We start from the raw sequence: 24,440 nt of genomic DNA, 5'->3' as shown, positions 1-24,440 counted from the left end.
ATATATAATAATTTATTTAATAATTAATTTTTATATACAAATAATATTTTTAAATGCGAGTCTTTTGGAATAAGGATGAGTTGCCGACGTAGAAAAGTTTTGTTCCGATGAGAATCATAATTAGCATCTCTATCTTTAACGATGTCAGCATATCAATTAATCCATGGGGGGAAGAGTCAAGTCCGTCATTTCTATTACTCCATATATAAACAAGAATATCCATCTTTTTCTTTTCTTTCCTTTTTACCATAAAATAAATGATTCAAGAGTTATTTATTATCATACTCCACATAATATAATGAAGAAATTTCCTCCACCAAAGAACATGCATGCCGGGTCTTTCTCAAAGGTCACGCATGATGCATTTTTCAAATGAGAAAGGACAGGCTAACACGTTTTTTTTAAATAACTGTAAATAATAAATTAAAAATAGGACTTAATTTTAATTTTAAAATTTAAATTTAAATTAATTAAGTTTATTTATATTTAATGAATCTGATACATAGTTTATTGTTCACATTAGTTGTGTTTGTTTCTGAAAACATCATAAAACAAGACACTGAAAATAATATATAAAAGGATAAAGACACATAATTTAATATTTTTGTATTATGTTTAGTGATAAAAGTAGAACAAATTATAAAAAATTAATTTATTTTTTTATTTTAAAAAATTTAGAAAAAAAACATAACGATAAAGAAGGGATGGGGCAAATACATTATTAATGATAATGACAATGGGTGATTAATAAAATGTCATACATATATATGCATAGCATTGTCAAGTTCTATATGGCACATAGCTAGAAATAGAATATGCTTCTAACATGTCTTCATTTCAATATTTCATGGGTGAAACCAAGAAGAAAAAACCCATGTTTTCATATAAAAATTTAAGAAAAGAATATAACGATAAAAAAGGGACGGGGGCAATACATGATTAATGATAATTACAATCGGTGATTAATAAAAAGTCATACATATATATGCATGGCATTTTGGCAAGTTCTATATGGCACAGCTAGAATATGCTTCTAACATGTTTTCATTTCAATATTTCATGCATGAAACCAAGAAGAAAAAACCCATGTTTTCGTTTCAATGTATAAGTGTGAAACAAAAACGATAAGATATATAGTAGTATTTCATTTTCTCCTCCCCACATGATGTTGGCTCAACTTTTTTGAACATATATTGTTTTATGGGCAATTATAGCGTATAAATGTATACATACAGGCATATAGATATTTTTTTTTAAGTTAGATATGAAGGTGACATGTGAATCTATGCTGGTAGTTGGGGAACAGTTTAATCATCTTTTTTATATATATTATATACTTTATAATAATTTGTTTCCTGTTTTATCTTTTCATTCTCCCTTTTTTCATTCTTCTCTTGTTGGATTGAAAATAAAGAACCCTATTCGACTTGATGACCTTGCCGAAAGGCCTAAAATAAAGTTGCAAAGATTATCATATGATCATCACAATCATTAGAAATTAAATATGGTTACACAAAAATTGTATATGATGATGATGGATTTGTGAACTCACTTGATAACATGCTCAATTAACAAATTAATAGCGATCATGCATCATTATTCTTTGCTATTATTATCCCATTCTTAAATTGAGATCCTTTTCAATGGTAGGCGATTTTTTATTAATAAGCTGCAATAATAATTACTTTTAGGGTAATATAGTTTTTTTATTTTTTATTTTTAATAATAACTCCTAATTCTATAAACTAAAAATTAATCTATCACTATTAGTTAATAGATTATAGGATTCAAATTCCGATACTATCAAAACTAATTATTAGGATAATAGCTGAAAATACAAGGATTTGGAGGAAATTTACTTTTAAATGATATTATATTATAATAAAGCCTACTAGCAGGCCAAACAACATTGCGTCACCTTATTTATTCATTCATTCGTCATTAATAATTTACCACTCTTTTTTATATTCTCTAGTTATAAAAAGATCGATATCAATATCACTTGTTTTAAAAGTTTTTTTTATAGTCCTGCTGGACATTCAATTTTTTTTAGCAACAAAATTTAATTAAGTTGACCCAAATTCAATAAAACTCACTCACATGACATGCATAAAATTACGCCTTTTTTGTTTGTTTGTGTTTCTTCTTCATATTTTTTTGTACACCTCATTTTTATTTTTCTATTGGTGATGTTGTTGCTATATTTTAATTTTTGTTTTTTTTCTTTATCTTTTTATTTTATTCCTCTTAAGAAAGTAAAACAAGAAGAATTATAAAAAATAAAATAAGAAAAAATAAAAAAAATAAAAAAAAGAAGCAGTAAAAAATGTGGAAGAAGCAGAAAAAAATTTTTGAATTATGTAGAATTTATCAGAATAAAAAATATCGAAATTTCTTAACAATAACACGTAAATTTCTAAGTTTTGACACCAAAATTTTGCTACAAAAACACAAAATGTCTTCTTTAATACTGTCATTTTTTTCTGTTGCTCTTATTTCTTTTTTTAGGAGCATTGCTTCTCATATTAGACTTAAATGAACATGTATGTATTATATTACAATCTTATTTAGTTGAATAAATGTAGGTTCTTCCTCTTCCTATTGTTTTGAATAAATGTAGGTTATTCCTCTTCCTATTATTACTAAGTAATTTCGGTGCGTTCTGGATTTAAATAAGGGGCACTTTTGGTTTGAACTTATTTTGAACTGAGTTTGTTGGTGTATCGTCATCATTAAGAAATTTCAGTGCATTCTAGAGATTTGAATTGTTATACATATAAGAAGAAGACAGATGATGATGACAACAACAATAACGATGATGAGAATAATTGTAACACCCTTACTTTTAGCACCTCATGATCGTTAATAAAGGCTCAATATTAAATAGTTAATAAGGAAAACAGGTTAGTAACGTCTTACTTTTAGTACGATCATGACATATTGGAAGTTGGGTCGTTACAATAATCATGACAGAGGATGAGGAGAAGGAAAAAGAAAAAAAAAGATCAGAAAAATTCAAATGAAAAAAGGAAGAAGAGGAGGAGGAGAAGATGGAGGTTGTGATGTGGTGGTAATAAAATTGTGATTACGAAAGATAAAAGTAAAGATAAAATAAGACAAAAAGATAACATAAAGATAAGATAATATTATAAAGACTAAAATTGTAACTAAATTTATGTATTTTGTTGGGCTGAATTTGTGGGCCGCGAGACTTCTTTATTGTTGTCGTGGACTAAGGTAGAAGAGTGGTTTAATACGCTCCCGCAAGTTGGAGGATGAAAGATGTCAAATTGTCAAGAACACTAAGCTTATTGAGATTAAGATGGAAGGGTTGAGAAGATAAATGCTTGGTGAAGATGTTAGCTAGCTGCCCAGAAGAGAAAATGAGGAGAAGTTTTATAACTCTAGCTTGAACTTTTTGTTGAACCAAGTGGCAATGTTTGGTTCGTTTATGAACTGCCTAAGAAGAAATAATAGCCTGTTAAAGATTGCCGAGTGTCAGGACATCCGGCCCAATCAGAGTCACTGAAGTCGAGAAACTGAATTTCTGATTCTCTTAAAAAAAAGTCCTTTGCCGGGACTAATTTTCAGATATCGTAGCACATACTTAGCATCTTGAAGATGAGATTCAGTAGGAGATGACATAAATGGTCTTAATTATTGAGTGGCATACATGATGTCTGGTTGAGTAGTGATGAGATAGATAAGACGCCAAACCAAATGGCGATATACAAAAGGGTCAGATAGTAGGGGTATTTTGTCTTGATATAGTCTTGTGGTACTATCCATTGGAACAGAGGCAGGATTAACACCTAATAAACCAGAATTCTCCAAAAGATCAAGACAATATTTTCTCTGAAAAAAGTAAATTTCCTTTGCTGATTGAGCAACCTCAATACCCAAAAAATATTTTAATGGATCCAAGTCTTTAATTCAAAAGTGTTGGTGTAAAATAGACTTAATGGCAGTAAGTTCAGAAATGGAATTTTCAATGAGAATAATATTATCAACATAGACTAGAAGGATAGAAATTTGAGTACCATTGAATTTAACAAATAGAATATGATCAGATAAGGTCTGCTGATATCCATGAGATAGCAAAAGATGAGAAAGTTTGTCATACCACATACGACTAAATTGTCGTAAACCATAGAGTGACTTTTACTCACAATATATATCACGATGCGAAAGTGTATATTAAATCACAATTCTAACCATACACGATTAGAACAAATGATTTTATAATTTAGATCATCCATATTAAATCACTAAAAATATATATATATATATATATAGATTGAAAAATTGTCTCAATCTTTTCTAACAAAAACTTTTTGTATTATTGTAGAGCTAAACTGTAATTTTTTTTGTGGAAAAAATTACAGAAACGACTTTGATATATTAGGGACCAAAATCTTGAAAATATTATTTATATTTGAGTGTGACACCTATTAAATCCAATGCTATGAAAATCGGTTCGATCAAACCAGAAAATGTTAGCAAGCACGGTTTGGACAGAAGGCAAAACCGTCAAATCCAAAAATTGGAGTTGGGCCGCCGAACCGGCCAAGAACTGGGCAGTCGAATCGAACCGAACCGTGATCCGGTCGAATTTTGAGATTTTGCCAAAAAATCGATGCGTTTTGACTTAGAACCAAAAAAGGAACCCGAGTCTTTCGCCCAGACACCCACAGCACAAACCCCTCTCGAGCCTCCAGCCCTCCACTCTCACCTCGCTCTCAGTTTCCACTTCCGACGTCAGTCTCCACCTCGAGCTTCCGGTGCAACCTCTGTCCAGCCACCGCCGTCGTTGCAAGGTCCGTGGAAGCCATTCAGCGTCGCAAGTTCCTTTCAGCCAGCTTTCCATTCGCGCAACCAACTTTCCTTTCAGCTGTCAAAATTGCAGCCACCGCCAACGCCAGTTGCCATTGCGTAGTGTCTTCCTGTCGGCACCAGCTCTGTTCGACCCTTCCACCCCAGCCACCGACCCTATCGCCGCCAACTCTGCATTTTTCCCTGTCTTCTACTAACCCTAGGTATAAATTTATAATAATAATCGTTGAAGTATGATTAATTGTTGGTTCTAAATCTTGTTGTTGATTGCTTGAAGCATGAATAATTGTTGTTGATTAATTGTTGGTGCTGATTGCTTGAAGCATTAGTGATATGTGCTTCAAATGTTCGTGATATGAAGAGTTCAAGTGTTATTTAGAAGATATTAGTTTACATTTTTAGAATATTTTAATTTAATTTGATATATTCTGATTTTATTTATTTAATTACTAGATTGGGCCTTAGATTTATAGGTTTTAGGATTTTCTTTGAGATTGTATGATAAAGAAATAAAAGATAAATAAGAAGATAAGGATTTAAACTTAATAAAAAAAGATACATTGAAATTGAAATAGAAATAAAAAGGATAGATTGAAATTGAGTATAAAGAGAATCACTCTACTTGTACCCAATTTCTTGACGCAACAAGAATGTGATTCCTCAACCTAACTTGTCAACGCCATAGTTTTAGGAATTGAATCGAAATGACTCATCAACCTTCTACGCAATTCCCCAATGCAACAAGAGAGAGACTCCTCAATCTCAATTGTCCACACCATGGTTTTATCACGAAACCAAAAAAGAGATTTTCAAACCTCTAAATCATTATATACTGCGACTACAATAGTTAAGGAGGTATTTATAACCTCTTATTAAGTTAAAACAAAGAAAACCCTAAATAACTCAATTCATTTCATTCTTGGCATTCATAATAAGGCTTTTCATTTCATTGCAAGAGTAGTGGTACATCTTGATGAAGCTATAATAATGTAACTATGGATAAATCACAAACTTAATATCTAACACACTTTATTCCACAAACAAAAAATTCACATGACAGAAAAAAAAAAGAAGAAGAAAGAAAACACATGAAGATTTGCATAACCTCTTATCTCCTCTAGTTGTTCTATTAGGCATATCCACAAACAAGTCTCGCAAGTCACAAGAATTTAGATAAGTGAAAGATTAATTTATATACAGAGGTATTAGAAAGAAGCTTGATTTGGAGGCAATTAATTAATAATGATGAGCATGATGTATTACATGATGATAATAATGATGAGTAGTAAGATCAAAGGGGGTTGGTTGATGAGTCTAGTACTAATAATAAACGGTTTCGAGGAGGACCTCAGAGATAATAGATATTTTCATCTCTTTTTTTTCTTTGCTCACAAGTTATATGTTGTTGCTGGTAGAGTAGGAGTAGTCGTATTTATACAATAAAAATTAAATCTAATTGTATATTTATAGATAATATTGATGCTGATTTAGATTAAAGTGGTGATGGTGGTGGTAGTAGTACATGTTATGGTGCACCACTTGATTTTTTTGGTCTAAGTAGTTGATGATATCAATGAAGCAAATCTGCAGCAAGTTATGGCAAATTTTGATGATTGATGACAAACTTGGATGTTGACATTATATGTTCGGTTAGTTGTTTTTGTTATTTGACTTTTGAGTTTGTATTTAAATGAGATTATAACATTCTGGTTTATGTAGTACTTTTAATTTGAATGATATTTTAAAGTTTATATTAGACTATAATTATATTTTAGTGTGTTTATTTATATTTTATTTATTATTTTATTATAAAACAATTTTTTCAGTTCAATTACAGTTGAACCTATAAACCAGTGAACCAATAGCTAAAGCAATTTGATGATCAGTTCGGTTTTCAAAACCTTGATTAAATTCTACAATCTAAATAAAATAGTATCTCTAGTTTTATTCTCATTTAATTTTAAATTAAAAATAATAATAACTTATTAAATTCAGCATTAATGACAATAAATAAGATCACTGTTATATAAGTCATTTAATATAAAATAATTTAATTTGTGATTATAATTAATATATATTACCCATAAATAAATTAAAAATTAATAATTTCCTAACACATACTACTAAAAAGTTTTTATATCATTGTTGGATTTTTTGTTGTGATAAGATGGAAAGAAAAAAATTTAGAGATAAAAAAATTGACTATAAATTCACCATTACATGTGTGAGATTACATATTACAAATGTAACTCTCTCTCTCCATGAGTTAATACTCAATTTGTCTCTTGAAATTTGAAATCAGATTTTAATTTAACCCTTAAAATTTTAATAGAATAAAATTAATTTTTGAAATTTATAATTATAACTCACATTAACCCCTTGAACTAATATCTGTTAATGGTGTGTTAATTTGGTATATTAATTTGTTACAATTTGGATTTCTCGTCCAGATTTTATGTGATCAAAACTTATTAGAGCTCTAAAAACTTGATTGTTGCTTTTAGAACCACAAAATTTTCAAACTGAACTCGTTATTGTCGTCTTTGTGAGAATATTAGGAAGTCAATCAAGCTTTTAAGAAGTCTAGTAGGTCTCGATCACATAAAATTTAGTCGAGAGGAGTCAAAATCTTAGCAAATTAACGTACAAAATCAACATGTCGTCCACGAAAATCAGTTTAGGAACTAACGTGAGTTACTATTATAAATTTTTGGGGCCAAATTGAGTCCATCTTAATTTTAAGAGTCAATTTAAGTCCAATGTCAAATTTTAAGTGACAAATTGAGTATTAACTCCTCTCTCTATCTCTTCTGCACTCTCTTCCAAACTTTGCTATCCTCTCCATTCACACTACCATTGCCCCAACCGCTTCTCTCGGCAAGCTCAAGATACAAAGCTCTACTCCTTCCTTGACACCCTCAATTGCCACCTCCACGAAGAGTCTGTCACTGTTGTCATCCTTCGTTCACCGATTAAGATTCTTCAAATTTTCGATTAGAGTTTCTCTAATTCTAAAAAAGATCTTCTTTGAATTTGTGACCTTCAAATCAAATTAGGTTAATTTAAAAATCGCTACTTTTTTTTTTTTGTTCTTCAACTTCAAATTTGATAACCTCAAATCTAGGGTTCTTTATGTTTGTTTAACTGTCGCAAAAAAATTTAACTAAAATGAATAAGTATAGGTTCTTTTTTAGAGTAATTCGTATAAAAAGATGTGAAAAACGAATCAATTAGAGATTTTACAATTTTTTGAATTGAAAAATACATCCGTTTGTTTTTCTTTTCACCTTTTGAAAAAATGAAGAAAAATTTGAGAAAGAAAGAGAGAGAAGGAGAGAAAGAAAAAGAGAGAGATACGAGTCTAACTTCCTCTTGGTTCCATGATTTTCATATGCTCTGGATGAAACTGAAGGTATGAAATAAATTTCATAGATGTTCCTTACAAAATGGTTTGATAAGAAAATTTTGTTTTAATATTTCATTTATTGTTTTTGTCAACATTGTAACTCTATATTTTTTATATTGTCATTTGTTAAGCAATTTTGACATTAAAACTTTGAATGAGTTGTTACTGGAGTTTAGGATTTAAAAAAGGTGGGAATGATTTTCATTATTTGATAATAGAATTGGATTGAAGGTTTTAAAGTTGATGATGATAGTTTTGTAAAAAAGATTGATGATGATAGGAATAATTTAAAAATTTTAAATAATTTTTAAATAAAATTAATAAAAATTTTATGATTGAATATTTTTATCAAATAAAATTTTTTTTATGAGCATATTTTTAATTTAATTTTTTTATGGTTAATTTTATCAGAATTTTTTATGATTAAAAATAGTTATTTACTAAAAAAATTTCTCATTAATTTAATAGAGAACTATTATCAGCAAAAAATAATAAAACTAAGAAAACGGAAAATATTGTAGCATAGGAGATTTGAAGAAAACGGTGATGGTGGTCAAGCCATAGGTCTGGGAACGTATAGATGCAATCTCTGGCACCAATCTTTTAATACAGGTCTTTCTCAAGGAGTTTTCGGCCTTCGAGCATACTCCCCATCCTTAAAAAAGTGAGTTTTCTAGTTCTGTATTTAATATAGAATAATATTATATATCTAATTTTTTTTGTTAATTAAATTAATCTAACATAACAAAAATAAATTATAATTAGTATTATTTTAAATTTTATTATTTAACTTGATTGAATTCGATTCATAAAAAAATTTGCGTATATAGTACTACTTTTTAATATATTGTTAGTTGTTGGGAATAAGACACTATTCTCCCTTTAGAAAACACCTTTGACTGAGAAATAAAATAAACACAATCACAACACAAGAATTTAACGTAAAAACTCTAATTACCGGAGAAAAAACCACAGCTGTAATCAAATGACAACCAGAGAATATCACTATGTGAAAATTGTTACAACACATAGACTTCTTTCTCTCTAACACCCACACTCTCTCAAAGCAAATATCTAATTACACCTTACAACACTCTCTAATCAAAGAGTATAGAGGAAAAGAAAAATCAGATACAAGCTTAAAGTGTTTTCGACTGGTGCAAAAATAAATGGAGAACTTAGCCTCATATTTATAGTCTAGACCACTCACTCTATTTGCTATCCTAAGTAATGTGGGACTAATTCAACCAAATCCTAACAGTTGTAGCAATAATATTTTTTTTTAAGAATCCTGGCTAGTAGCTAGTGTGGTTGAAAACGATTCACTATATATTTTGGATTTTTGAAAGCAAATATTAGTATGTTCTACATTTTATATACAATATGCATTCATCAACACAATAACTAATTTTTCCTTTGTTTTTTTATACCAATTGGTCCGAAATTTCAATGTTCTCCGTGCCTAAAATGATAATTAAATTTATCGATATTTAAGTAAAAAAAAAATAAACCCATCATTCTACAACTTATATTCCGAGATCTCTTTTTGTAACTTGAATAACAAAAAGAAAACATACAATTAATTGTGTCAATTTCAGGAAGTGACAACAACTAAAAATGTTCCTTAACCACTTACAACAAATGATGTTCCAAATTCAAAAGATGCTCCTAAACTAAATATAACAAATAATGCTTCAAATCCAGCAATTGACCCTGAGGTAAGTTAAATAACATTTAGAAGATAGACAAAAATTAAGAGATAAAAATTAAATTAAATTTTTATATTGTATTTAGTATAAAATATATGAGATTGGGTTATATTTTAGTATATTGTTTGATTTAACATAAAAATAAAATTTAAATAAATAAAATTATTAAAATATTCTTACTAATAAAAAAATAAAACAAAATCATACTCAATCACTCTTTTTTCTTTTTCCTCTCTTTTCTCTCTTCCTCCTCTCTTTCTCTTATCTCAGCCTCTCTGAATTTTAAGAAGATGTGATTTCATTCCGGTCTGTGAGTTCTATCGTCACTGTCGCTTTCACTTTGTGCTAACCTTCACGCGAGTTATGTCGTCATCGTTACGCTCGCCTTCTAATTGTAGCTGTCGTTGAATGTTTTCCATCATTTAGCACACATCTGTTGAATGTTTCACCTACATAACAAAAATAAATCAAATAAACTCTCAAGAATTAATTTAAAGTAAAAGTAAATTAGCCGATTATTAATTAAAAAAGAACAAACTTTAACGGTAAGAGAATGGATTACAATATCATCATTACTTCGTTAAGTGGTAGTGACATTAAGATGCCATATTGTGATTTTGTGAGACGCATGGCTTATGGGAGGCTGAGAAACCTAAAAGAAGACATGATTGGGATGCGGTGTGACTGAGAGACGAGGACAACGAGAACTTCGATGAGTAGAATGGAGACGTGATTGAGACGAGAGGAGGAGGCGGCGTGACGGTAACGAGAAGAAGACAGTGGCGCACCTGAGAAGCGGACGGCAGCTTGACTGAGAAGTGAAAGAAACAACAATATTACTGTGCTGCCGTCGGAGAAGGAATGCTCGCCGATTGTCTTGCCAGTCCAGCTTTGTTTTGTCCTGTGAGTTGGGAAAAAAGAAAGGGGTAGAGTTGGATATTAAAAAGTTAAATGGGGATATTTGGGAAATAAAATGTTATTAAAGTTTCATTTATTGTCTTAAAAAATTTCAGTTCTTACTTTATGGAAGTATTGAAAAGATTAAAATTTTGTGTCCTAAGATTGAAATTTTAGTTTTAGTTACTATCAAACACAATACTAAATCTCAACTCTTAGTCTCAGTCCTAATACTCCAAAACAAACGCTACTTTAGGGTGTTCAAATTTCTTTCTTTTTGTTTTGTTAGTGTCAGTCTTCACTTTTCAGAACTCATCCATCTCTATTCACATCTTCATGAATGGTGATTCGAAGTTGAGCATTAGTGTGTAAAATTTATTTTAGCAATTAATTATCAATGTTTTAGAGTTAAATAAATTTTTTTATGATGTTCATTGTTAGTTGGTCGATTTTATTCATGTAGTAAGATAAAATATTATTAACTCTTCATATACTAATTATTCATATTAAATTTAACATTGAGACAACATTAAATTTATTTAAAATATTTTTAAAACTAAAATAATTCTAATTTTTTTTGTGCATATAGTAACACATTAGTTAACGATAAATTTTTAATTAGAGTTCAGATTTGTAACGGATTAAAAAATATAATAAAAACCAAAAAATAAAATATTTACAATTTTTTGAAAAATTTATCTATCTTGTGTCCTAAGAATATAAGTTAAGATTACAAATTAAAAAAATATTAAAAACTAAAAAATTTAAATTTTTAATATATTTATTTTATATTTAATAAATAAAAAACATTTAAAATTTTTAACTAAGAGTAGATGTGTAAAAATCACATATTAACTAAACTTTTTTAAAAACTGAAATAAGACATTTATGACTTTATGTCAGTAAGAACCAAATTAAGACAAAATAATTCTTTACCCTGAGATATGAATTAACCGCGCAAGATCCAAATCCACAAGCACGCTGGAAAAACCTTGAACCGCACGGACTCAAATCTTTCTTTTCTTGTTTTCACTTTCCATTTCCACCATAACTCACACAAGCCTTAAATTGAACAAGAATTTGTGAAATTCGATCCCCTTTCCTTCTTCTTTCACAGAATTATGCTCTTCCTAGGCTGTAAACTCATATCAATGACTGGGTTGGAGGAATTGAAGAAAAAGCTTGTACCTTTGTTTGATGCTGAGAAGGGCTTCTCAACAAGCTCAACCTTGGACCCTTGTGATTCTTACACTGTAAGCCCCTCTTTCTCTCTATCTTCCAATTATGTATTTGTGTCATTATGTATTTGTATGTGTTTGTGTTTTGGACCTTTTAAATTAGGCATTGAAGTCCCGAATTTGAATCTCGCCTTGTATATGTAACAACTCATTGGCTAGTTACAGACGTTTAAATGAAGCTCAGATCTGTGACGGATTAGTCCTTAGTATGCCAAGTTAATATATACCATGGAAAACCCAAAAAAAAGATAAAATTAGGCATTGAAGACTCAAGAGTGTGGCACTATTGAGATTGTTCAAAATGTTTTTGCACATGTTTGGACTAGCTTTATGTGTGTTCAAAACAGCTCATAATTTGAGGTGTTCTTAATTATGCTGCTTTTGAATTGGTTTCCACATATGCTCTAATATGACTTTGGTTTTCTGGTTCTCAATTGATTCGGTTGTGAAGTTATCCGATGGTGGGACCGTGAACTTGTTGAGCAGATCATATGGGGTGTACAATATCAATGAGCTTGGGTTGCAAAAGTGCACATCTCGATCTGTTCACGAGACTGCTGATCAGAGTGAGAAAACATATAGGTGTGCCTCCCACGAGATGCGAATATTCGGAGCAATTGGTAGTGGTGCCAGCAGTATTGTCCAGAGAGCTATTCATATACCAACACATAGGATTCTAGCTTTGAAGAAGATTAATATCTTTGAGAAGGTATTTCCTTTTTCTTAAACTTCATGGTGTTTTGCTATAGTTTGCCATTTACAATTTTACTTTGAGTCTGATTCCGCTTCTAAACTTGGCTTCTTTTGTGTTCCTGTTAAATTTATTTATGATTAATATAAACTAGATATGTGATCTACCTATCAATATGTAGCATTCAGTTGATGCTAGGTAGTATAAGTTCGATTTGAGCAGTTTTTGAAGTTTTGGAGTTGCTAGACACTTTATTATGTGACTCTTGCTATTGTTTGCTTCTTCATGGATAGAAAGAGCAGTGTAGCAACTAGGCGATAATTAATGATATACCACCCTCCCCTCGCGTTCTCAAACAAATTAAACAGTATATAATGATAATAACAGCTGTACTTTTTGGTGCTAATTAGGAGAAAAGACAGCAGCTCCTAACAGAGATAAGGGCACTATGCGAAGCGCCTTGTTATCAGGGTCTTGTAGAGTTTCATGGGGCATTTTACACTCCGGACTCTGGACAAATAAGCATAGCTCTGGAGTATATGGATGGAGGATCGCTTGCAGATATCTTGCGAAAGCATAGAAGGATACCTGAACCTATTCTTTCATCCATGTTTCAGAAGCTCCTACATGTAAGTAGAACATTATTTTATATACACTTTTTGTTATATAAAATACTGAGATGTGTACTCTGTTTTATTTTTTGTAAGGGTCTAAGATATCTTCATGGAGTCAGATATTTAGTTCACAGAGACATAAAGCCTGCCAATTTACTCATAAACCTCAAGGGGGAGCCGAAAATTACTGACTTTGGTATCAGTGCTGGCTTAGAGAATTCAGTGGCAATGGTTAGTAAAGATAATATTACAGCATCAGTTTACCATTATTATCAAGCTGTGGAGTTCATATTCATTCTTCAATGATTGTAACTATGCAGTGTGCTACATTTGTTGGAACTGTTACGTACATGTCTCCTGAGAGAATCCGAAATGAAAGCTATTCTTATCCAGCCGATATTTGGAGCTTTGGTCTTGCTCTCCTCGAGTGTGGAACAGGAGAATTCCCATATACAGCTAATGAGGGTCCTGTAAATCTTATGCTGCAGGTGTGTGCCATTTCTTATCAATGTTTCCTTTCCTTTGATTAGATGTCCATGTCTGAAGAAGGATATCTTTGCTGACTAATTTTGGTTTTTCGCAAAAGTTTCATGTTGGAAAACATCATCATCTGATAGTATTTGATAGCATAAATCACACAGAAGAAGCAATGTATATCTACTTTGTTGGTTCAACCTTGTTTGATACAGAAAACTTCTTCCTGTTACAATAAACTCACGTAGACACGCGCACGCGCGAACAATAAGTCTCCTTAAAATTCACCTAAGAACATTAGGAAAAACAGTAGGTTGGTTAAAAATTTGAAAATTCGACCTTTACAATGTTGCCATGTGAAACTTTAACTATGTAATCTGAGATCCTTGAGAGAAAATGATATAATAATGGAGCCAGTATCTTATACTCATTGGATAAGTGATGTCAATTCTGGTAATGTGATTGTGCACATGTGATTTTGTCTTATAATAATTATGCTTGTTTGTGGCAGATTCTGGATGATCCATCACCATCACCGTCAAAACAAGTGTTTTCGCCCGAGTTCTGCTCTTTTGTTGATGCTTGCTTGCAGAAGGATCCAGAAAGTAGGCCAACTGCAGAACAGGTGAGAAAAATTATATGATCTAGCATCGGTGGAAGTTTGTCGCCATTGGATGTTAGCATGCATTCATTTATCTCCTTTGATTTAGTTTCTGTGATCATTTGTTTCTCATCTGGTAAATAGTATAGTCTTTTCACTTTTTCATTGTCCTACTGCAGCTTCTTTTGCACCCTTTTATTACAAAGTATGAGAATGCGGAGATAGATTTAGCGGCATTTGTTCGAAGTGTTTTTGATCCTACACAAAGATTAAAGGATTTGGCAGATGTAAGTAGCCAGTCGTCATTATTTCTCTGCGTCAAACATTCGTTTGAGTTCATTTCATGAGATATTATATGATAGTCCGATTCACATAGCTGATTCCACCTATTACAACAATACTTGGTGGTTATTCTTGTTGTATTCATTTGATTTTGTGAAGATTAAAAGAAAATGCCTTTTGTTTAAGTGTCTGTTGATGCTTATTTTTGGTGAATGTTATACTCTACACTTTTTTCTGCAGATGTTGACATTACATTATTACTTACTATTTGATGGACCTGATGATTTGTGGCAACACACAAGGAGCTTATATAATGAAAACTCAATTTTCAAGTGAGTGCTATTTTTTATGTTTTAATTCTCCAAGTAAATCCATCATTTTTCTATGATAAATAAAATAAATTACAACAGAAATTATCTGCTTCGGAGAAACTTTTGGCTATAGGGTTGATTATTTGGTCCTAATTCAACAGTTCTATATATCTGAAAAGGAACTATATTGAATTACCAAGTATTGAGTAACATGATTTCTGAAATTTCCCTTATCTGTGTTATTGTTGGAAAAACTCAAGTGTATATTATCCTTCAATATTTGCAGGTTCTCTGGGAAACAACATGTTGGTTCAAACAATATCTTCACAACCCTATCGAGTATTCGAAGTACGTTACTTGGCGATTGGCCTCCGGAGAAGTTGGTGCATGTCGTTGAAAAGCTTCAGTGTCGTGCTCACGGCGAAGATGGAGTTGCAATCAGGGTCTCAGGATCATTCATAATTGGGAATCAGTTTCTCATTTGTGGAGATGGCATTCAAGTAGAAGGCTTACCAAACTTCAAAGATCTTGAAATTGATATTCCTAGCATGAGACTGGGTACATTTCATGAACAATTCATAGTGGAGGCAACAAACCTAATTGGATGCTACAACATTGTTAACCAAGAGTTGTATATTAACCAATAATATACTCCAAAAATATCAAGGTTTCAATCATGTTTATATTATGAACTTGTAAAAAAAGAAAGGAAGGAAGAAAGAAAATGTTAATAGTTAAGATGAATTATCATGTCCAAGGGATGTTGTATCATATTTGAGAGAAATTGCATTCTCCATTAATAAAACCCAACCAACTTGGTTTATGATTAGATGTATTTTAACTCTGGAGATTTTTTGGTATCTTGAGGAAAAAGAAACAAATAAAGAAGAAAACAAAAGGAAGAGAGGACAATGTATCCTTTCATTGTCGAACGAGTAGTGCTAATTGCTAAGTGAACAAGGAGTTTTCAACCAAGTATTTATTTCTCACCTTTCACCTCTTTCTTTTGCATTCACCCCTATATTTATATGTTTTCAACCATGCTGCTATGTGTATATTAAACATCAACTACTCGTGTAAAATACATGTTAAAATATAATTAAAATAACTTAAACACATTTATAACATATACAAATACAATTCAACATATGTTGGTTAAAGACGAACATGCTTCGCTTAATTCGGTATTGCGTTCTGCTAATATTGTTACTGACTTGTTAGCCAAAGAAGGTGCAAAGTATAATGAGCCTTATAAGGAATGGACTACTCCTACTGAAATTTAGGAAAACTTTCAACTTTGTTTTCTTTTTGTTTTTCTATTCTTTATTAAATACCCAAAAAAAAAATACTTAATATTTTGTGTATATGTAATATTTTTAAAATGCTTAACATATTCTTTCACACAAGAATCTTCTCTACCGTGTTAATATCATAAAACAATCTATTTAAAATTTTTAAATTATTAGATAAAAATAAATAAATAACTATATATCTAGCATATTTCTAAATCTCAATTAAATTTATAACTTAGACCATACAAAAATGAAAATACTCACGATCCAGAATTTGGTTTTTAAAGCATAGTGTCATGGTAAATTTTAGAAAGTTAAATTTATCAGTGTTTGTACAGTTTTTTGGAGTGTTTGAGAATGTTCTAAATGGTTCCGGAACATTTTAGAATGTCCTAGAAGATCCCGGAATACCCTAAAAGATTTTAGAAGACTCTAGAAGGTCATATAGTATTATAGAAGAGTGTAGATGTATATAGAACTATGAAGAGTAGTATGGAATAATCTAGAAGTATTTAGAAAGTTGTGGTATGATGAATATTTGTAATGAAGGTTCTAGATGATTAATCTAGACCGTTGATTAGATTTAATCCTAACCATCCATTGAGGAGGTGGATGGCTATAAATAGGGGTGAGAATTAGAGTTTCTGTGTGAGAGTCATGTGTGAATTATTTGTAATAAACACTTGAGTAATAAAGTGTTTTTCTACCAAAGCTTCCTTTCTCTTGTGTTTTTAGCTTTCTTGCTAAGTATTTGAGGGTTAGGCTGACTTGGTCTTAACTCAAGAGATTGAGTAAGTCCGAGTGTTGGCATGGTAGCGTTCGAGTGTGTCCAAGGCCGTGACAATTTGGCATCAGAGCAAGGTTCGAGAGGGAGCATAAGTGGCTTGTGGGTATGGCTTCTAGTGTAACCATAGAGCATGTTGAGTCTCAAAGGAGAAGAAATGCTATTCCTTCTCAATAGGGAGGCAAGAAGGCCCGTTCTTCAAGTGAGTCTAGAGGTAAGGACTCTAACTTCTTAGAAGAGAAAGTTTCTATGTTGGAGAATATTCTATCCTCTATGGATAAGCGCTTCCAAAAGATAGAATATGACAAGGAGACCATCGAGACTCACGTGTTAGGAGAACTAGATGCTTTCAAAGAAAGCATACTCCAAATCGAAGAGAAACTTGAGAATTCCTTGAAGTTATTTGAGGAAGTTCGAGTTTGATTCGAGGAGGCAAAATCTCGACCAACCATTATAAGGGAGACAACAAAGATTGATCTCCCAAAGCCAAAGGAGTTCAAGGGCGTGAGGGACGCTCAAGAGGTGGAGAACTTCCTATGGCAAATGGAGAGGTACTTTAAAGGCCAAGGGGTGGTCGAAAAAGCAATAAAGGTACGCATTGTACCTCTCTACCTTTCTGATGATGCTACTTTGTGGTGGAGGAGAAAATACGTAGATATAGAAAATGATACTTGCAACATAGCCACATGGAAAGATTTTAAAAGAGAGTTGAAAAGACAATTCTTCCCTGAGAATGTGGTCTATGAACAAGAAAGAAATTGAGGAAGTTGAAGAACAAGAGTACAATTAGCAACTATGTAAAGGAGTTCACTACTCTCACGCTTTAAATCCCCAACTTAGCATCTGAGGATGCATTGTTCTTCTTCATTGATGGACTCCAACTTTGGGCAAAGCAAGAACTACAAAGAAGGAATGTTAAGGATGTCTATGAGGCCATCATGGTGGCCGAATCACTCATTGAGTATCATAGGGGAGACTCGAAACCCAAGTCTTCCTCCAAACCTAGTTCTACTAAAAGTGGAGGAGACAAGGGGAAGAGTTTCTCAACCGAAAGAAGGGAAATACTCTTCAAAGAAAGAGTACGAGAACAAGAAGAAGGCTTTTGTGCCCAAAGGAGGATGCTTCGTGTGCAAGGGACCACACCAAATGAAGGACTGTCCCAAACTAGAGACTCTAGAATTTATCGCCAAGAAACGAGAGGCCCAAACTCAAGTAAATGAGTCTGTTGTATCTATCCAACTCATGAATACTGTGAAGGACAAAGAGGCAAGCACCACAGAAAAAAGAAAAACTTGATGTATGTAAAAGCCTTTATCAATAAAAAATCCGTCATGGCTATGATCGACACTGGTGTTACATACAACTTCATAACGCCTGATGAAGTAAAGAGACTTGAGTTGGGTTAAAGATCATCGAAAAATTTGGTTGGTTCAAACCTGTGAATACCAAGGGTGAACCCCTTCAAGGAGTAACAAAAAGGGTTGAGATGACTCTTGGTTCTTGGAAGGGTCTTGTGGATTTCTCAGTAGCACCCATGGACGATTTCAAAATAGTCATCAGGTTCGATTTGCAAAGGAAGACAAATATAATACCTATGCTATACTACGACATAGTATGCGTCATGGAGAAAGGGTCTCCATACATGGTCCCTACAGTCTCTAAAGTTGGAGGATCACTGATGCTATTTGCTATGCAACTCAAAAAAGGGTTCAAGAAAGGAGAGATTACATATTTGGCTCTATTACAAGAGGAGTAAACATTTGAAAGAGAAGACGTTCTTCTAGAAATCAAGGAAGTCCTTGAAGAAAATAAGGATGTGATGCCTCCCGAGTTGTCAAAACAACTACCACCTAGGAGGAAGGTGGACCACAAGATTGAATTAGAGTCAAGAGTAAATTCGCTTGCCTGCTGCCTCAACACCTTTAGGATGGCACCGCTAGAACTTGAGGAGTTGAAAAAGCAACTCAAGGATTTGCTAGATGCTAGGTTCATCCGTCCATTGAAGGCACCTTATGGCGTACCAGTCTTGTTCCAAAAGAAGCATGATGGTTCGTTGAAATTATGTATCGACTATCGAGCACTTAACAAGGTAACCATCAAGAACAAATATCATATTCCTTTGATAACCGATTTGTTTGATCAACTTGGTAGAGCTAAGTGGTTCTCAAAACTGAATTTGAGGTCAAGATATCACCAAGTAAGGATTGCTGATGGTGATGAGTCTAAGACAACGTGTGTCACGAGGTATGGATCGTATGAGTGGTTGCTGATGCCTTTTGCCTTGACCAATGCTCCTGCGACCTTCTGTACTTTGATGAACGAGATCTTTCGACTTTATCTTGATCGGTTTGTAGTGGTCTACTTCGATGATATTTTTGTCTATAGCAATACTTTAGAGGAACGTGTAGAAAACTTACGAACCATGTTTAAAATCTTACAAGAGAATAATCTATATGTAAAGAAGGAAAAGTGTTCCTTTGCAAGGGATGAAGTCCACTTTTTGGGACACATAATTAAAGATGAAACTGTCTGCATGGATCAAGGAAAGGTGAAGGCGATCAAAGAATGGGAGCTGCCAAATAAGGTATCTAAATTGAGGTCATTTCTTGGGTTGGCTAATTACTATCGGAGGTTTATCAAGGGATACTCCGCAAAGGCTACACCATTAACTGATCTTCTCAAGAAGAATCACTCTTGGGAATGGCCAAAAGAGTATCAAAAGGCCTTTGATAAGTTGAAGGCTACTATCACAGAAGGATCAGTACTAGCACTACCCAACTACTCAAAAGTATTTGAAATCCACACTGATGCTTCTGACTATGCTATTGGAGGGGTTCTGATGTAAGAAGGACATCCGATTGCCTTTGAAAGTCGCAAGTTGAATGATACAGAGAGGCGATACACCATCCAAGAGAAGGAGATGACCGCGATAGTGCATTGTTTGAGAACTTGGCGTCACTACTTGCTTGGTTCACACTTCATCGTCAAGACAGACAATGTAGCTACAAGCTACTTCCAAACTCAGAAGAAGTTAAGCGCCAAACAAGCTAGGTAGCAAGATTTCTTAGCTGAGTTTAATTTCGAATTTGAATACAAGCCTGGCAAGACTAATCTGGTAGCAGATGCGTTGAGCCGCAAGTCTGAGTTGGCAGCCATTTCCATGATCGAAGGAGATATTTTGCATACCATCAAGGAAGGGTTGCATCATGAAGACCAAGATGAATCGAGTAGAAGTAACTCGAGTCGTGCTCCGCCTGTGGTGATTAGAACCTTTGATAAAGAAATTGAATAGATCTTAGCTAATCGCATCGTGCGACGAAGAGGAGTACCACCAAGTATCCAATACTTGATCAAGTGGAAAGGACTCCCGATAATCGAAGCTAGTTGGGAAGCTCGTGAAGATCTGTGGCAATTTAAAAAACACCTAGAGCGCTATCATGAACAGAACGTGACGAGGACGTCTGCGTATTAGGTGAGAGAAAATGTCACGGTAAATTTAGAAAGTTAAATTTAATAGTGTTTGTATAGTTTTCTGGAGTGTTTAAGAATGCTCTAGATGGTTCTGGAACGTTCTAGAATGTCCTAGAAGGTCCCGGAATACCCTAGAAGGTTCTAGAAAACTCTGAAAAGTCATAGAGTATTCTAGCAGAATATAGATGTATATAGAACTATGAAGAATAGTATGGAATAATATAGAAATATTTAGAAAGTTATGGTATGACAGATATTTGTAATAAAAGTTTTAAATGATTAATCTAGACCGTTGATTAGATTTAATCCTAACCATCCATTGAGAAGATAGATGGCTATAAAAAAGAGTGAAAGTTAGAGTTTGTGTGTGAGAATCATATGTAAATCATTTGTAATAAATACTTAAGAAATAAAGTATTCTTTCCACCAAAATTTCTTTTCTATTCTTAACTTTCTTGTTAAGTATTTGAGTATTTGACTGACTTGATCTTAACTCAATAGATTGAATAAATGAGTACCAATACAGTAGCGTTGAAATGAGTACCAATACAGTACCAATACAGTCTAACTTCCTCAAGGAAAACAAAGTGCTCGATCAAAATTTATCTTCATTAAAACATGATCCTAAATATCACAATGTAATCATTATTTGTATGTGAAATTCTTATTTTTGGTAACACATTCAAATCTATTTTTCTACCAGCTTCTGACTCCGTCAAGCAAGCATTCAGTGACATTAGTGCTACATTAATCCATGCGCTTTAAGTGAAACGATTAATTACAAGATATCAAATTAACATACACTTTTCATTATTTTTGCACTCTACAAACAAGCTCCAAAGGACCATTTTTCACTCATCAAGAATCAACTACGTGCTACTTTGATCAATTTTAGCAATGTAATGTTTTCATCTACCAATCTTGCTATTCATGAAATGATCACTGCCAACAAGATAAATCAAAACTAGTTTCAAAATCCCGGGATCAGGGATTGTGATGCACCTACCAAGCAACCTAGGCTTAGGTTCATATAGTTTAGTAGGGCACCAATCTTTAACCTAAGTGTTGCTCAGAACATTGTCACAGCCACATGTCAAAGCTCATCAAGTAGATATCGTACACACCCAATGTCTTTAGCAAATCAGTAGAACTATACATTTGTCCATCATGTAATCTTCCCCCTCCCATTCTTGATCTGAATTTAGGATTTAAGAATCATCCAACAGACGAATTCCTATACAACTAACAAACCCTTTTAAGCAATTTACATTTCGTATAACCTGCAGAAATGATAACAAATGACTTAATAAATGTCTACAATAATTTTAAATAGGATAAAGTATCATTTTTGTCCTAAATGTTTGAGCTAAATATCAATGTTTTCTCTAACATTAATTTCATCCTATTTATTCTCAAACGTTTAAAAAATAACTCAATGTTATCCCCAACTTTATCTGCATCAAGAATACCAAGAAAGAATGTATATTATATAAAACCCTAAGGTTTTTGTCCTAAGGTTTTTCCATAATTTAGTTGAAAAAAGAAATAGCTGAAGATTGGGAAAGGCCATAACATAATAATTTAAAATTCTCATCGTTTAATGTTCCTTTAACTTTTATTTAGTTTTATCTTTGAAAATATTCAAAGGTTACATCATCAAAGTTTGCCACAACAGACATTTGGTGTATGTCACCATCTCCACCAGTGACTTTTGACAGAGTAACCAATGGAACAACATGGAGTCACTTTTGAAATATTTAAAAATCTAAATAGGTTAAGAAAATCTCAAGGAAAATATTGATACTTTACCTCAGATTTTTTAGACAAAACTAACACTAGACCAGTTCAAATAAAACAAAACAATGCTTTAGAAAACCTCAGGAAAAATATGCTTACCAAAAAAATATGATTTGATGAATTCCAAACCACTCTTGCCACTGTGCAACTTGTCAGTCGACAACAAAAGTTAGTTAGTTTAACAAGCATATTAGATTCATGAAGATGCCAAAAAGTAGTCCCGGATAGTTCTTTTCAAGGAAGATGGAGGGTTCAAAACAGATGAGGGGCTCTTCAAAGCAGATTCTGGAGTCTTTTCAGATGATGAAGTTTGATTGAATCCTGAGGGCAGCTTGTTCTTGTGCCACCCTTCAGGTGCAAGAATTTTAGGTGGAGTGATTGGAGTGGCTAACTTAATTGGGGGATCTAATGATTCATTGTCTATTGACTTGAGATACTTTTCTTCATTGTTCAGTAGAATTTTGCTTTCTGTACAAGGCATTGCCATTACTCTTCTGCGGATGGAACATGAAGTCTTTTTGTCGCAGATATAATTGGTTTGGTTCCAAATCCGAACCTAGAAATGGAAATTGGGAAAGTTAAAATGCTAAAGCAATAGAGGCAGCATTGCTACTAGAAATAGGTTATAGACAGTAAAGGAATTAACATTGCAATTTCGAAATGATAATCTAGTTTTGGAACCCAACTTGGTCTCAAATTAAATGAACTAAAATTAATAAATAAATAAATAAATTTGCTTACTGTGCAATCATCTGATGTCGTTGCTAATTTACCAATCTCAGAGTGGTTCCTATAATGTAACTATTGTTAGAAGTACAAATTAAAATGAAGAGAACTAAAATTCTAAACCACACTAGAGTTCCTATTTACCAGTCAACTGCTGTAACCTCCGCATCATGACTTTTCAAAATAACAGGCGTCGCTTGGGGCTTGTTAACCTGGTTTTTGGAAGTTTTCAGTAAAGTCATATCACAATTGCAACCTATCTTGGTAAAATAAATCATAAAAAATATGAAATTGTTACCTGCCAGACATAGGCATTTCCATTACTAGAACCGCTGACTATTTGAGACGCATCTGGGCTAATGGCAGCCTGGAATTGCACAGATCAGCAATAGTTAAGAAAATTAGGAGAACAGGATGCAAAACTTTTGAGAATACTTGTTTTGTTTAATCTACCTTGACAAAAAATGATTCTATGGGACAACCAGGAAAAGATCTGAAAGGCCCCTTGTCAAGTTGAAGGATGCTATACAGATAAATGCTGCATAAAAAAGGACAATAGATTTTTATATTTTACTTGTCTTCTCAACCATATTGAAAATTTAATGGATACAAAGTGTTAATGGCTGAAGTACCAGTTATCCATGCAGGATGCTGAAAGAAAAAGACCACTTTCATCTTGGGATTAGTGATAATAATAATAATAATGATAATAATAATAATAATAATGATGATGATAATAATAATAATAATAATAATAATAATAATAATAATAATAATAATAATAATAATAATAAAAGGAATGAAAAATTAGCATTGCTATGGCATACTAGTGACATCAAAAGCACAATATAGCTGACAATTTCTACCAATATACATTTTCACTCCAAAGAATGGTGAAGTAATTATTTTGAGAACATTTAACCCCGCAGATAGCCTCATATTACATATAAGATAACATGCTGACTGTATAGAAACATAAAAAGACTTCTACTTTGCAGTACATTTTAAACCAACCTTTTCTGTTGACTGAGGACGAGGAGATGCCTGTGTAACAAAACTTTTCAAATTTCTGGTATCCCAAAACTTCAACACACTGAAACCAATTGCAAAGTAAATTCAATTAGTTCAGCAAAGAAAATAAAAAATAACAAATCCAATGTGCAGTTCATGAGTAATGATTCCAACTAACCTATCCACTGCCCCTGCAGTGGCTATGGAAACCTGGTCCTTAAGACAAAGAACAGATGTAATGCTCATGGACTTGGCCTGACCGAATAGAATCATTGTTAACAAGGTTAGCTTGTGACTCAAAAG

At 32.6% G+C, this 24,440-nt stretch overlaps 2 protein-coding genes across 2 annotated transcripts in view; one reads left to right on the top strand and one right to left on the bottom strand.

Annotated features, from left to right (window-relative positions):
- Nucleotides 1-11,984: 11,984 nt before the first annotated feature.
- LOC107490047 (mitogen-activated protein kinase kinase 3) lies at nucleotides 11,985-16,056 on the top strand. Its single transcript, XM_016110812.3, has 9 exons — nucleotides 11,985-12,098; nucleotides 12,535-12,792; nucleotides 13,185-13,403; nucleotides 13,482-13,619; nucleotides 13,709-13,876; nucleotides 14,374-14,487; nucleotides 14,643-14,750; nucleotides 14,986-15,077; nucleotides 15,343-16,056. The coding sequence occupies exons 1-9, from the start codon at nucleotides 11,997-11,999 to the stop codon at nucleotides 15,701-15,703; spliced, it is 1,560 nt and encodes a 519-aa protein (XP_015966298.3). The 5' UTR covers nucleotides 11,985-11,996; the 3' UTR covers nucleotides 15,704-16,056.
- A 5,298-nt stretch (nucleotides 16,057-21,354) lies between these two features.
- The window catches only part of LOC107490006 (uncharacterized), a 5,052-nt gene continuing 1,966 nt past the window's right edge, over nucleotides 21,355-24,440 (bottom strand). Inside the window, exons 9-17 of the mRNA XM_052261785.1 lie at nucleotides 24,316-24,392; nucleotides 24,118-24,219; nucleotides 23,759-23,809; nucleotides 23,580-23,664; nucleotides 23,425-23,493; nucleotides 23,271-23,338; nucleotides 23,142-23,190; nucleotides 22,500-22,956; nucleotides 21,355-21,883 (exon numbers count right to left, since the gene is read on the bottom strand). Of these exons, the coding sequence (XP_052117745.1) occupies nucleotides 22,597-22,956; nucleotides 23,142-23,190; nucleotides 23,271-23,338; nucleotides 23,425-23,493; nucleotides 23,580-23,664; nucleotides 23,759-23,809; nucleotides 24,118-24,219; nucleotides 24,316-24,392 (861 nt within the window). The 3' untranslated portion in view covers nucleotides 21,355-21,883; nucleotides 22,500-22,596. The remainder of the gene's footprint in view (nucleotides 21,884-22,499; nucleotides 22,957-23,141; nucleotides 23,191-23,270; nucleotides 23,339-23,424; nucleotides 23,494-23,579; nucleotides 23,665-23,758; nucleotides 23,810-24,117; nucleotides 24,220-24,315; nucleotides 24,393-24,440) is intronic.

Source organism: Arachis duranensis, chromosome 5 (genome assembly GCF_000817695.3).
Source record: "Arachis duranensis cultivar V14167 chromosome 5, aradu.V14167.gnm2.J7QH, whole genome shotgun sequence".
In the NCBI taxonomy this organism is placed as follows: domain Eukaryota; kingdom Viridiplantae; phylum Streptophyta; class Magnoliopsida; order Fabales; family Fabaceae; genus Arachis; species Arachis duranensis.
The sequence above is the reverse complement of the archived record's forward strand: the minus strand, read 5'-3'. Positions and strand labels throughout refer to the sequence as shown.

Coding starts and splice junctions, on each gene's coding strand:
- LOC107490047 (XM_016110812.3), top strand. CDS start 11,997: ATGACTGGGTTGGAGGAATTGAAGAAAAAGCTTGTACCTTTGTTTGAT. Junction 13,404..13,481: donor TGTTTCAGAAGCTCCTACAT/GTAAGTAGAACA, acceptor ATTTTTTGTAAG/GGTCTAAGATATCTTCATGG. Junction 13,877..14,373: donor CTGTAAATCTTATGCTGCAG/GTGTGTGCCATT, acceptor TGTTTGTGGCAG/ATTCTGGATGATCCATCACC.